Source organism: Wyeomyia smithii, chromosome 3, assembly GCF_029784165.1.
Source record: "Wyeomyia smithii strain HCP4-BCI-WySm-NY-G18 chromosome 3, ASM2978416v1, whole genome shotgun sequence".
Taxonomy (NCBI): domain Eukaryota; kingdom Metazoa; phylum Arthropoda; class Insecta; order Diptera; family Culicidae; genus Wyeomyia; species Wyeomyia smithii.
The window spans coordinates 79694977-79708020 of record NC_073696.1 but is presented as its reverse complement, the minus strand read 5'-3'; the positions used below and the strand labels follow the sequence as shown (position 1 = coordinate 79708020).

General features: G+C 36.6%; 2 protein-coding genes and 1 long non-coding RNA gene across 7 annotated transcripts; 1 reads left to right on the top strand and 2 right to left on the bottom strand.

The window, feature by feature from the left end:
* Nucleotides 1-3358: 3358 nt before the first annotated feature.
* On the bottom strand, nucleotides 3359-4088 carry LOC129730203 (uncharacterized). The gene is made up of 3 exons (XR_008728807.1): nucleotides 3996-4088; nucleotides 3726-3932; nucleotides 3359-3667 (listed from the first exon to the last, which is right to left on the bottom strand). It is a non-coding gene; the product is annotated as an uncharacterized LOC129730203 (long non-coding RNA).
* A 3095-nt stretch (nucleotides 4089-7183) lies between these two features.
* LOC129727845 (gastrula zinc finger protein XlCGF8.2DB-like) lies at nucleotides 7184-8884 on the top strand. Of its 2 annotated transcripts, none has more exons than XM_055686064.1 (3): nucleotides 7184-7434; nucleotides 7503-8281; nucleotides 8450-8884. In XM_055686064.1, the coding sequence occupies exons 1-3, from the start codon at nucleotides 7336-7338 to the stop codon at nucleotides 8700-8702; spliced, it is 1131 nt and encodes a 376-aa protein (XP_055542039.1). In that variant the 5' UTR covers nucleotides 7184-7335; the 3' UTR covers nucleotides 8703-8884. The 2 variants fall into 2 exon arrangements, with proteins under 2 accessions (XP_055542039.1, XP_055542040.1); XM_055686065.1 differs by having other exon boundaries at nucleotides 7276-7430.
* On the bottom strand, nucleotides 8795-11459 carry LOC129727844 (uncharacterized). 4 transcript variants are annotated; one of them, XM_055686061.1, is made up of 4 exons: nucleotides 11385-11459; nucleotides 11160-11312; nucleotides 10520-10944; nucleotides 8795-10463 (listed from the first exon to the last, which is right to left on the bottom strand). In XM_055686061.1, the coding sequence occupies exons 2-4, from the start codon at nucleotides 11252-11254 to the stop codon at nucleotides 8899-8901; spliced, it is 2085 nt and encodes a 694-aa protein (XP_055542036.1). In that variant the 5' UTR covers nucleotides 11255-11312; nucleotides 11385-11459; the 3' UTR covers nucleotides 8795-8898. The 4 variants fall into 4 exon arrangements, with proteins under 4 accessions (XP_055542036.1, XP_055542038.1, XP_055542035.1 ...); XM_055686063.1 differs by having other exon boundaries at nucleotides 8795-9481; nucleotides 9542-10463; nucleotides 11160-11451; XM_055686060.1 differs by having other exon boundaries at nucleotides 11160-11451.
* Nucleotides 11460-13044: the final 1585 nt, after the last annotated feature.

The following is a 13044-nucleotide window of genomic DNA, read 5'->3' as shown; positions in this document are numbered from 1 at the left end:
AAAACCGCGTTAATTCTGCAATCCGAGTGAAGAGAAACCGAAATCCGCGCAAAAAAACCCGCGTAAATTCCGGAATCCGCGTAAAAAACCGCGTAAATTTCGGAATCCGCGTAAAAAAACGCGTAAATTCCGGAAGCCGCGTAAAAGAAACGCGTAAATTACGAAATCCGCGTAAAAAAACGCGTAAAACCCGCGTTAAAAGCGACCTTAGGGTATTATTTATGTACCCATTGTTCTTAAGAACAATTCTCAAGAAGCATTCTTGATTTTTCTGCACAAGTTTTAGTTATATAGAAAAACTCTTTCGGAACGAATTGTAGAGAAGTGATAAACGCTAAATTTTTAATAAAAAAATCTTTCATTTTTTTATAAAAAGTTGAAGTTGAAAATTTTTGGTTTGGTGCCAGAGCAGTTTTTAACATAAGCGTTTTGAAGAATAACTGTGTTTGAATGATGTTAAAGAATTTTAGCAGTTATTTACAACCAAACAGCTTATAATGATTAACTTCCGCAATCCGGATACAAAAGAGTTGAAAACCCATTTGAAAAAATCGTTGCAACTTAACGATACAGGTAAGTTCCGTTTTTGGCAACACGCTCCTCGATTTTCAATTGCCAAAAATGGAACTGTGCCAAAAACGGAACATTTTTTTCTGACAATTTTTTGCTATTTAACATTTTGAATATTGGTAAACAACATTTAAGTATTAGTTGGACATGTTACATTCACCCTAAAGTGTCTTTTATTTTGTCCTTCGAGTGAAAATGCAACTGATCACTTAAGGCGCAACAAAGGATTAGTCCCATGTATGCTTCTTATTCTTGTCCTATTGCTGCAGAGTCATTGGGTATTGTTGAGTGAAGTGCTTAATTACGTTTGAGAGAGGTAGCTTTGTGAAAAAAGTATTATTATTTAATAAATACTTGTAAATATTCTCTGCAAGTAATTTATAACCAAATGCATTTATCCGAATGTTCCACGGAACAGCGTCCAAAATATGTAGAAAGACAACAACGTGGAAAAACAGTGCTTTTTGTCCTCATAGCATTTTTATCTTCACAAAATTAAAATCGCTCGAAGAGCCATCATTGATAATTTGTTATAAAATTTTGAGTAAAGCTAGTCGAATATCTCCATCTTAAGAAATATTTTTCACCAAATAAAATGTGAAGAAAACAAATTTGGATTTCCGTGAAGATACGCTCCATTTCGAATAAAATGCACAAGATTTTGTTCAATGCACGAGTGAAGAGAAAACAAGCAACAGCTGATGTATGGTGTTGCTAGAATCCTTAAACGCATCAATGTTGTTATATTCTTGGAAGTCCTTTACTTCATTCGAAATTGTGGCAATTTGGTTGTAACAAATATTTTATAGCTTAACAAAAACAATGAAAAATATTTCGAAGAAAACTACTTTCTTTGTTTTGTTTTACATTTTGTTGAGTAAATTATGTTTCTATAGTTGGAGACAAAACTTTTATTATTCTCATAAACAAGAAGAAAACATCGGAATCATCTTTAATCCGCAAACAATTGCATACGTTTAAAAAAAAACATTTTCTCCTTAAATGTGTAAATTGTCTATCTAAAAAACTAGTGTCGAAAAAAATTTGAGACGATATTTTTTTTCATCATTTTTTGGTTTTAAAATAATTTTCTCAGTGTATGATTTTGAATTTAGTTTATTTAATGTTTTAAATGAACATTCAGACAATGTCATCCATTGACAACTATTCTCAATCTCTCGTCATTATTTAGATCACCGGTTCTCAACCCGGGGTACGCGTATCCCTAGGGGTACGCGAAAGCTTCCAGGGGGTACACGAAAGAAAAATCCGTAATGGCGGACAAAGAAAGATTTTTTCATAATACTTTTTTATTGTTCAAACTTGCTCTTAAAACATGACTGTAGCAATCAAATAAATCATAATTCAATTTGAAACCTAAACAAGACTAGCACAACATGACCTACCACTACTCTCTCCTTCTCTGCGAAAACATTCAAACATTGATTTGAAAAATATCGCCAAGGGGTACGCGGATAAAAAAATGTTGAGAACCGCTGATTCAGATGTATCGATATATGGAAATGAGGTTCAAGCTGCAGGCCTTGTCAAATGATAATCTATAGATGAATTTTCAATAAAACAAAAAGTATGCAAAGTTTCTTAGTGTAGTAAGACCTACACACTCACAAATGTTTATTAAATTCTGAGAGAATGTTGCTAGCCTCTCAGTCGATTAGCCAAAAATGTGTCATATATTGTATGTATTAATACTTGTAGAGAGCTATGAGGATTAGTTTTGAGCCGCCAATCAGTAAAAGATTAAAAAGAATTAGAAAAAAAAATTGTGTTGCCAAAAACGGAACCAAAAGTTGCCAAAATCGGAACGTGCCGAAAACGGAACTTACCTGTATTCTAATTCTTTTGGTGATAGGTTCAGGATAGAAAAATGTTGTAAAAATTCTCTACAGACCCTACTAACTCGAAGTATAATCCTATTTGTCCCCAACATTTTAATTTCCAGTTGGTAGCCACTTCGGTAGCAGGTCTTAATCCAAGAATAACAAGAAAAATCTTTATAAAAACCAAAATAAAAACTAAACGAAATAAAAGGAAAACTTTTAAGAAATTTTGGCCATCCAAACGCTAGTTACTAAATTTGTAGCGAAACAAGAGATAAAACTTCATTAGAGTGATGGCCAACAACGGTTTCAGACAGTGAACATGTTTCACAGCAAGAGACTTGAATTATTGTGTTTTGGATTGCTGAATTCTGTTTAGGAAAGTAAACATGTTTGGCAGCAACAAAATGCAGGGCTAAACACACAGGTGTGATTGAAAAAGAAAAAAGGAACAAAATATGTACTCTCTACTTTTGAGTTACTAGAAAAGTTCGATTACTATGTAACGATGTCTGTGATGTGTATGTAACGATGTCTGTGTTTTCGTGTTAACTGTAAATATAAAAAAATGAATAAAAAAAAAATAATAAAAGAAACAAATAGAGCAAAACAGTTTTCATTGAATAATAAAAAGAAAATCCTAAGACAAAAAATTATTAATGATCTCTTACTCTACATGTATTTAAGTGGTTTAACAGGAGTAGGAATTTTTATTTGTTGGAATCATATTTTAGTGTCATGCTCGGAGCTTTTTAAAATAAGCAATTCATTCAAATAACCTCATTTAAAAGGTTTGCCAATCCATAATTGCTGTTTTACTCAGTGCAGATAAACATAAATCAGTCAGCAAATGAGCACTACCTACAAAGCAGAAGAACAACCGTTAATTTCTTCTGATCAAATTTTTGCAAAGATCCCAACTTGATTTCGAAGAAAACTGATAACTGTTTTGCAAACACTCATATATTCAGCAAATCATCAATACGCTATTCCAGATTATCAAAATAGCATTGCTGGTAATCCTATCTGTCGTTGAGTACTGGACCCTTCTGTCCATCAAATCCTCGAGCTTGTTGCTCCTTATTGAAAATAAAGTCAGCTATAAACTCCGCCTCGGCGCGACGTTTTCGAGCAGCAAAAGGTTCGTAGACCCGTTTGTAGGTGTACACGATTGATCCAGTTAAAAGTATCGCTCCACCCAAAACAGCCACCGGTGAGCCTCGGAGAATGGAGAACATAGTCTTAAAAGTGGACATCTGGGAAAGAAAATCAAATATATTATTCATCATTTATGAATATTAGCCATATAACTACCTTTATAGTTAGAAGATTCGCGTTTAAAAGTATCTCGAATCTATTCACGTTGTGGTTCTGATATCGATTTTTTCGTATTCTCTATTTGATACTGTTTGAAGGCCGGTTGAAATGCATAGAACCCACCGCCGACACCAAAAACTGTAACAAGTACTAGCTCCAAAAAACGGTTTCGTCTGTATATCATTTCACATATGCGAAACAGAACTGAAATAAACAAATGTTATTAGTAAAAAGCAGAACTTTCGAAAAATTCTACTAAAAACTCACGGTAAGAGCAAAACGCGACTGGCCTTTGCGTAACCAATGTTTACATCTGGCTACGCTAGTGATGTTCAATTAATCTCTCGAATTGATACTAAATAATCAATAACCATGAAACGTGTTAGGAATGTGCTTGCGTGAAAATAATAACCGTACAATTGTTTAAAACAAAATAAATTAACATACAGAGGCTATTTATGCACTTAAGTAGTGCTATGCTGAAATTATTCGACCATTTTTCGAACGATAGCTGAAGAACTCGACACCCCTTTATTTTGCTTGCTGAACTTTCATACACGCTCGTAAAAGATAACTCAAAAACTAAGCAGTTTTTACATGATTCAAACCATGCTTTTGGTGTTTTAGGGTTATGAATATTATTTTTTCTTTTGATAGAACAGACAGACTTTTTTTAATTTAAACAGCAGAACTATTGCAAAAATCGATTTCGAATTTCAACAAATATAAGTTATTTTAGGACAAACCTCGTCACAAGAAATCCAAAAGGATGACATCATGCTACCCCTTTCTTATGTGAGAGTGGAGAGTTCTTCCTGCAACCATTTCAAGTTAAAAGGAATGTTTGCTGGACTTTTTCGTATCCGTCAGGGGAACCGCGAACCGTTGAGGTGTTGGGTACGCAGCAAATGTATGAGATTGGACAGCGATAGCATAGTCCTGAAGAAATTATGATTCATGACACAGGAAGGCCAGGTCATTTTTCAAATGTCTTCCAGGCCTCATACCCGTTCACACTACACCGCATATCACCTGCACACCAAAATTTCTCTTTATGGTTCAGCAAAGTACATTGCTGAAAGTGTATCAGCAAACCATTTGTTTACTGAATCACAGCATTTTTTTTTTTCAAAAGTTTGCTGTAATTCAGTTCTACAATTTACTGAATTTCGTTCAGTAATTTTATTTTTGCTGTAAACCAGTATTTCATTGATAAATTTACTGGAAAGTAGTAATCGACTCAGTGATTCGCGCAAATACAGCGAAACTATTTGCTGAACAGAAAACAGTAAATGAATGTTTGCTGGAATCCAGCGAAAAAATTGATATGTCAAAAAATTTTACGTCAACCTGTCATTAGCAAAACGCGCCAAATCGCTGTGCAGCTGGTACGGGATCATCGCTAAACTCCTGTTAGCGGATATAAAACCATAGCTAAGTCACTGTTGGACTAGATGAACTTAAAAGTTGACATGATAATCATATATCTCTAGTTCAACAGTAATTTGGCTATGATCCGATGGGCGTATGAAAGCTGGTGGCTGAGGGAAACATGGTTCCCTTGAACTAACTGGTTAACCAGTAAATTGATTTATGCTTTGCTGAATGTACAGCAAATTGTCATAGCTGACAACCAGCAAGTTGTATTTTGTTTTACTGAACATACAGCAAACGTTCTGTCACTTTTATCAATTGGGCATTACTGAATAATCAGAAAATTTTATTTTGCTGAACAGTTTGCTGTCGCGATGGGCGTATGAAAGCTGGTGGCTGAGGGAAACATGGTTCCCTTGAACTAACTGGTTAACCAGTAAATTGATTTATGCTTTGCTGAATGTACAGCAAATTGTCATAGCTGACAACCAGCAAGTTGTATTTTGTTTTACTGAACATACAGCAAACGTTCTGTCACTTTTATCAATTGGGCATTACTGAATAATCAGAAAATTTTATTTTGCTGAACAGTTTGCTGGAAACACAGCACACCAAAAATCAGCAAAATTTTGCTAGTTTCCAGAAATGAAAATTTGGTGTGTGATATCAGGCGATTCGTGCTATCGAGGCCATATCACCATCCATATTAACTGATATCCCATACAATCGAGCTGTCATCGGATTTCACCTCGACTACAATATCGCGGACGCAACCCTACAATTTTCGCAATTCGCGTTGCATGCGAGAAAAAAGTAAGGAAATCTTTTTGCTATTTTCGTCCCGGACATCTTGACAATTGCATATGAGAGTTCACGTTGGTGCGAGCCAACTAGTTGACATCTCCATCCTAATCCCATTTCTCTTGTTGTCTTGTTTTAACTTTGACCTGTTTTTGTTTTCTTCTGTTTTCAATTATCAAAACACATGTCAAACCATATCAGCTCACTGTAGTGTGTGATATCCGATATCATCTGGCGATATCAGCTGATATCCGGCGTAGTCTGAACAAGGCACAAGTTAGCAAACTTTAAAGCCTGTATTACACTCTTTGATCAAGCGTCAAATATTTGGCACTTTTTGACAGATAAAAATTTGGTCAAAGATAATTGTTTGTCACTCTCCAATTTTAACATGGGGCAAACACGGGCAAACAACAATCATGATGTCAAATAAATTTGACCATTTTTTCAGAAGGTCAAATATTTGACCATTAGACAAAGAGTGTACTACAGGCTTAACAATAATCAATTAAGGTTACCAATCGAGGGACACTATTCCAATCATTTCGAACCTATTTTAACCCTCTAGTGCCCAAATTAATTTTTAGACGGACTTCGAAAAAATCACTATGAAGCTTTATAAACATTTTTTACGTTCTTATTGAAGCTTTTTAGAGGTTCAACTGAAGACCGTCTAAAGGCGGCACTGGGCACTAGAGGGTTAAGCAGTTTCCATCTGTTTTGCAGGCTTGTTTTTCAGCACCCGAAGTTGCTCCTGAATAGCTGCAATATAGGTCGATTTGTTTCGAACGATGTTTGTTCACAGATTTCTTTGTGATTAATGGTATTCCTTATATTCGTAAGACAGCTAGACAACCAAAGTTTTCGTGTCCCTCATTGAAATTGTCGATATTGATCAAAATGCAGAAGTTTGAGGCCTGTTTTCTGCGACTGATTAATGATTCACACTCTCACAAACCTCAATACACAGTGTAAAGCGGCCGTATCGTAGTGTTCGTGTGTTTTCGCTTGAAGAACTCTATTGTCCTGTACACTTAACAGTTGGCTGCGAAGTCTGTGTATAACAAACAGAAGGTCGAGTTCCGAATCATGATGTAGCACCAAGGCTTTAATATTGATTATTCAAGGTATTCGATTTTATCTAAATGATGGCTTCCGTGCAGATACTCAAAATTAGGTAAATCACTTTGAGTATATACCTTCCCGCACAGAAGGGCTGATTTGCGTTAAAAATACGCATGTTTGGGTATTTTTATTTTTCTGTGTAGGTTGAAAAAATTCAATAAATCTGGCATCTCGGATTGAGTTTCTTATTAGATTTCCTTAGTTTAAATATATGTAAACAAAAAAGTAGGCTTGATAATAATTATAATAATTGTGATTATTGTGTGTTTAGGTAAAAAAGAGAGTTTTTTTAGTCACAGCATCCACTATGTCCAATTGTCGGTACTGCAACGTTTCTTGCGAGTCTAATCGCAAGATGGAAGATAGGAACTTTCGTGAAAAACTACAGACAATTTTGTGCATGTGGGTTAGTGGAGCTTATACTTTTACCTACTTCTACTATAGAATTTACGTTTATTCCTTCATTTTCCAAAGGTGGATATTGAGTTATCACGATCGAGCATGGATGTATGTAGTAAGTGTGAGAGAAGCATTTTGGATTTTTACTTGTTCAAAGAACGAAGTCGTCAGATACTGCGGCATTCAACGAAATTCACAAATAAAGTACAGTTTAGAAACGAACAGCATTCAACGATTCAGGAAAACAGTCAGCAGGAGTCAGTTATAAAATCCCTAGTGGATAATTACAAAGAAACAGTTGATGCTCTTGAAAAGCTTGATCCTTCAGTCGACCCTATCGTAGAAGTTTCGAATAGTAAGAAAAAACAAACGACAAATCTGGAAAACAAAAACCAATCAAAATCAAAGCGCGGTCAATATAGACGCATTCCACCAGAGGTTCGTCTCGCAGAAAAGCTAAGACCAAAACGTAAAATACAGCGTAAAACTGAAGAGGAAAAGGCTATGAGCCCGACTGAATATAAGCGGTACTATTATAGCACGCACATTGCTGGTAAATACAACGGTACCTGTGAGTTGTGCGGTAAACGGATTGCTACCGATCGAATGGAAGGTCATATGAATGGTCACAAAGGACTGAAACCATATGTATGTGATATTTGTGGTCTAAGATCCAATTGCAAGCTCAATATGCGAGCCCACATGGCCAGAAATCATGGTGAGGATCAGCGGATACCTTGCACTATGTGTGACAAAGTTTTTCGCTGTCAGCAAATTTTAAAGGCTCACATGCGTGGCACTCATGATGAAAAAAAGGAAACCTGTCCCTTATGCGGCCTCAAATCTGCAAACAAGTTAGTATCATCGATAGTGATCGACAGCGAATCGAACAGGTTCGGAATCCGATCGAAATGGATCCGATTTTTAATCGGAATTCGGACTTAATTTTCGTTCAGATGTCGATCACTTTTCATCGATATGTACAAATACTAACTTTTATTATTACTCTTCACATTTTTCAGACACGCTTTGGCACGCCATTTGAGAATTCACACTCAAACGCGGGATTATGTATGCCCGCAGTGTGGGAAAGCTTTTTACTGCCAAAGTGTACTTAATATTCATCTACGAACTCACACTGGCGAAACTCCGTACATCTGCTCGATATGTACCAAAGGCTTTGTACATCGTCGGATGTATGTAATTCATATGAAAGCTCTCCATCCTGGCGAGCCGCTCATGACATTGAATAAACACGCCGGTATTACATCATAAAACAGTTTTTACATCATACAATAAGTCCTATTATAAAAGTCAAGGCTCACGGTGTGATATTCTGATAAACGTCATATTTTCGTGTTTTCACGTTATATTTAAGAAAAACCTTGTTTCCGAAAGTTTAATCACTGAACACTCACCCTCGCTTTAGCACATATCAAAGTGAAATAAAATAAACTCGCCTGTTATAATTTCAGAAACGCCGTACATCCTTTAGAACTCGAACGCTCACATCGCCAGAAATCATTGACAAATCGGCTAAGCTATCCTCCGCTATACTTTCATCCGTCAGTTGCGGTTCTCGCTGGTATTTAAGTCGTCCCTCGTGTCGAATGACCATAGTCGGTGAATTGTTGAGAAGTTTGTGTACCTTTTCTCCACCTGGAATGCGCACGGCATGTCTCTCATCGAGAACATGGGCCCCACGCGAACTAACCACACCTTTCCTTGGAAGTGATGAACTATAGGTTGAAGGATCCACTTTGGCGGAAAGCGAATGATTTTCTTTGGCACTCAGTGTACTTTCTCGATTTTCTGGGTTGCTGTGCAATACATCGATTAGATTGGATTTGGCGATAAAAATCTGCGATTGTAATGTTGTATGTGGAGTGCGATTGATATAGGCTCCAATAGGAGAAACTATATGATCAAACTTTTTAGCAGATTTTGGCAGTGGAAAACGGCTTACTGTAGGTTTTTTGAACAGCCCACCGCTGCTCGAGTCTACCGCAGCAGACGACGTTGCAGATTTTTGAGCCGAATAGATCTTGTTCGCGCTATTGGGATAAATAATTTGCTTACAAGAATATGTTGGTTGTTGTACTGGTTTTAAATACCGATCCTGATTTGCAGGTGTAAATGGACTTTTCTGTTGAGATGCGGTCACCGTCTTCTTGATGCTGGTTTTCAGAGAAGTAGATTGACCCTGCAACTGTTGTGTCTTTTGTTGTTGCATTATTTTCATTCCTTGCCGCATCATAAAATCCATTTCCTCCAAGGTATCGTTGAAATGGTCCGGGATGGCGTCCAATGAAACTGAACCGACATCATTCTCGGTAACACTATCTTCACCACAAAGGGAATCTTCTTGCAAATCGCCGCTGTTATTAAATGAGTCTAATGGTTTGAATTTCGACTCCTTCTTTTGCAGAGTGTTATTGCCATTTTCCGTTTCGCTATCGCTTGAAGAGCTAAGTACAATAATGTCCTCGGAATCATCCTCTTGTTCGCACTCAGACTCATCATCAATCACCGTTACTTCATTTAATGGGGTGTTTAGCTCTAGGCTAGTTTTGTTCACCGTAATATCAAAGCCAACAGCAGAATCTACTGTACTATTCGGTGCAGAAGATTTGCTTTCATTCCCTTCCTCTGCAGTGCGGTATACTTCACTTTCTGTTACCGCCGAGCAATTATCGCTTCCATTTAATGTCTGCTTAGCAGAAATGTAACTTTCCAATGATGTATTCTTTGAAGCAGATCCAGCCGCTGTGGTCTTATTGATAGTGGTTGAAATGGAGCTTTCCAATGACGTATTCTTTGAAGCAGCTCCAGCTACTGTGGTCTCGTTGATCGTGGTTGGTTCTTCTATGATTGTAGATGGTCTTAACATATGCACTCGTTTGACCGGTGAAAGAGCTTTGCCCGCATTGCCCTGTATAATGGATTGCTCCCACATACACGACGGTTCTTCGATGTCATCCAACTGGGTTTCATCCGACATACCGATAGTTATATTGACCTCATTCTGCTCAGGTTCTAAAAGACGAAATTACAGTCAAGTACTATCTTCAATTAACACACAAATACTTCACCTTTATTTAGAGTAGCATTTTTACACAAGGTTTCCAATGGCTCACTGATACGGGAACATTCCTCAATATTTCTTAAACTGGTCTCTTCGCCAGCATGCTGGGGTACATGTAAATCAATCAGAAGCCTGCTTTGTTCCATCGAGCATAACCTTTCCATTTCTTCGAAACTTTCATCTGTAACTCGAAACATTGAATCTGGCTCAATAATTGTTGAATCATTTCCCAGACATCTCGTTGTATTATCGCCTCCCCCAGTGAACTGCGAAACAGAGGAAATTTCTTCCGATGCTTTAGATTCGTCCTCTTTCGCTTTGATCAATTGTTGCCGCTTTTTCTCTATCATTGCTTGGAAACTGTCATCTAAATCAAAAGACGAATCCTCCTCGGACTGTTGTAAAAAATCAGGCTGGGCTAGTGGTTGAGTTCTGTTACAGAATAAGTAATTATAATTGCTATTCATACACTAAAAATAAATCTACTTTTTAGAAAACATCTTGGTGATTGTTCGAACTACTCTAGTTAAAGCCATTGTTATTAGATCTTCCATCTGACTGAATAAAAAATTTATTCGCCCAACTCGGCTGTGACAAAACTTGCTAGACGCCTTCTTCGATAAACAGAAAACACACATTAAACTTACCCCATTCTCTGCCAATATCGCTTCAGTTCACCGATTGTGGGAGTTCCGAAGTAGATCCCAGACTCGTCCCCGCTCGTAGAATTATCGCTAGACATTATTAGCTGCCACAATCACAACACAACACTTATTTCGAATGATTAATATCAGTACTGGCTAGAGTAACAAGATGGATTTGATTAAATAGAATCTCAACACCTTAATTTTCACCAGTTTTGAATTGTCTACCTGTTCTGAAGCAAGAATAAATTAAACTTTCGCTGCAAAGTGTAGAGTCACAGACGTCTACTCTGCTTCGACGGTTATTTTTGAATATTACCCGCGGTGGTGCAGTGATGTCAATGTTGAACAGTGCGGCCAGATTAACATCTTTTTAAACATGCACGCTAATGAAAAGCATTCAACTTTGCCACAACATTAGTGCTAATAAAATAATATCTTATCAATATTCTGTTTTTCAACTCCTGCGTCGAATCTGATCTTCCATATGTAGCACCAACAAAGAAATCATTCTAAATCTCTGTGTCAATTGGAATGTTGAGTAAACTAGAAAACTTATTATTTATGTACACTTTTACACATTTATACATTCATATTATTTTATTATTCAAATCATGTTTTGAACACGCCTATGCTATTGCAATGGGTTTGTGTGTGACATATTTTTAATCCCATTTTCATTTCGAACCCACCGTGGCATCATAAAGTGACATGTAATTTTTGGGTAGGGGGGATCTATCTGTCAAACATCGTGTAACCAACATATTCGGCAACATGGCGATTGTTTTGGTATTTGTTTTTTTTGGTCATGAAATTGATCGATATAAAACATTATAAGATTGGAACGTTTTTTTATCGAATCTCGAGATACCGCGGAAAACTTTCAGGAGTGTGTTGTGTAGTGATTTTTCCCCTATTATTGTTCATAGTTACAAACATCATGGACCAGCAAACGTCATGGACCAGAGTTAATCTGCGATAACGCACACACATATGAAATTTGACAGCAGTGAATCCCCTCTGTTTTTGGGTCACTACAGCCTGTAATACACTCTTTGACCAATGGTCAAATATTTGACCTTGGTCAAATTTATTTGACATCATGATTGTTGTTTTCCCGTGTTTGTCAAATTTAAATATGAAAGTGACAAACAATTATCTTTGACCAAATTTTTATCTGTCAAAAAGTGACAAATATTTGACGCTTGGTCAAAGAGTGTAATACAGCCTTGAACGATTATGTCTTTAAATAGGCCTGATTCAAACTTAAAATAATGGTGTTGGTATTTTTTAGCTATTCAAGAGTATTTCTAACTTGAATATATTTTTCTAACGCTCATTTTTCTTTCAGGTACAGAGAAACAGTTTCCTATAACAAGGGAAGAGAATCTATCGCAGCAGCTTAATTCCACAAACTAATTTTTTCGTAGGGTTTCTAAGGCCTAAACGGGGAGTTTTAATTTAAAAAAAAAACTTGCTTTTTTATATTAATCGATGATCGACCTTTCAGTAGGCACTACGTTATTTTTCTTAGATCTCAACGATTTGCTTTGCTTTTTTAATCAAAAAATCATTTTTTTTTTAAATTTTCACTAACTGGTAGGATGTGCACAAAGTGACATTTCTACAAAAAGGCCTGCCAACCCTTTGGGAAATATAACCCTATTTCACGCCCGCATAACCAATTACCATAAAACCAGAGTCAATGTTCATAATATAGAGTCGCGCAAAGATGAAACCAAAGGAACCAAATCAGTGTCAAACGAGGATATCAATCGAGCAATGTAAATAAACGAAGTGATAATGTTAGGAGTGGATGAAAAGTGTTGTAATTAAGCGTGATAAAGAATATGTGTTTTTCCGAAGTTCTAACTACACATTTTAATCC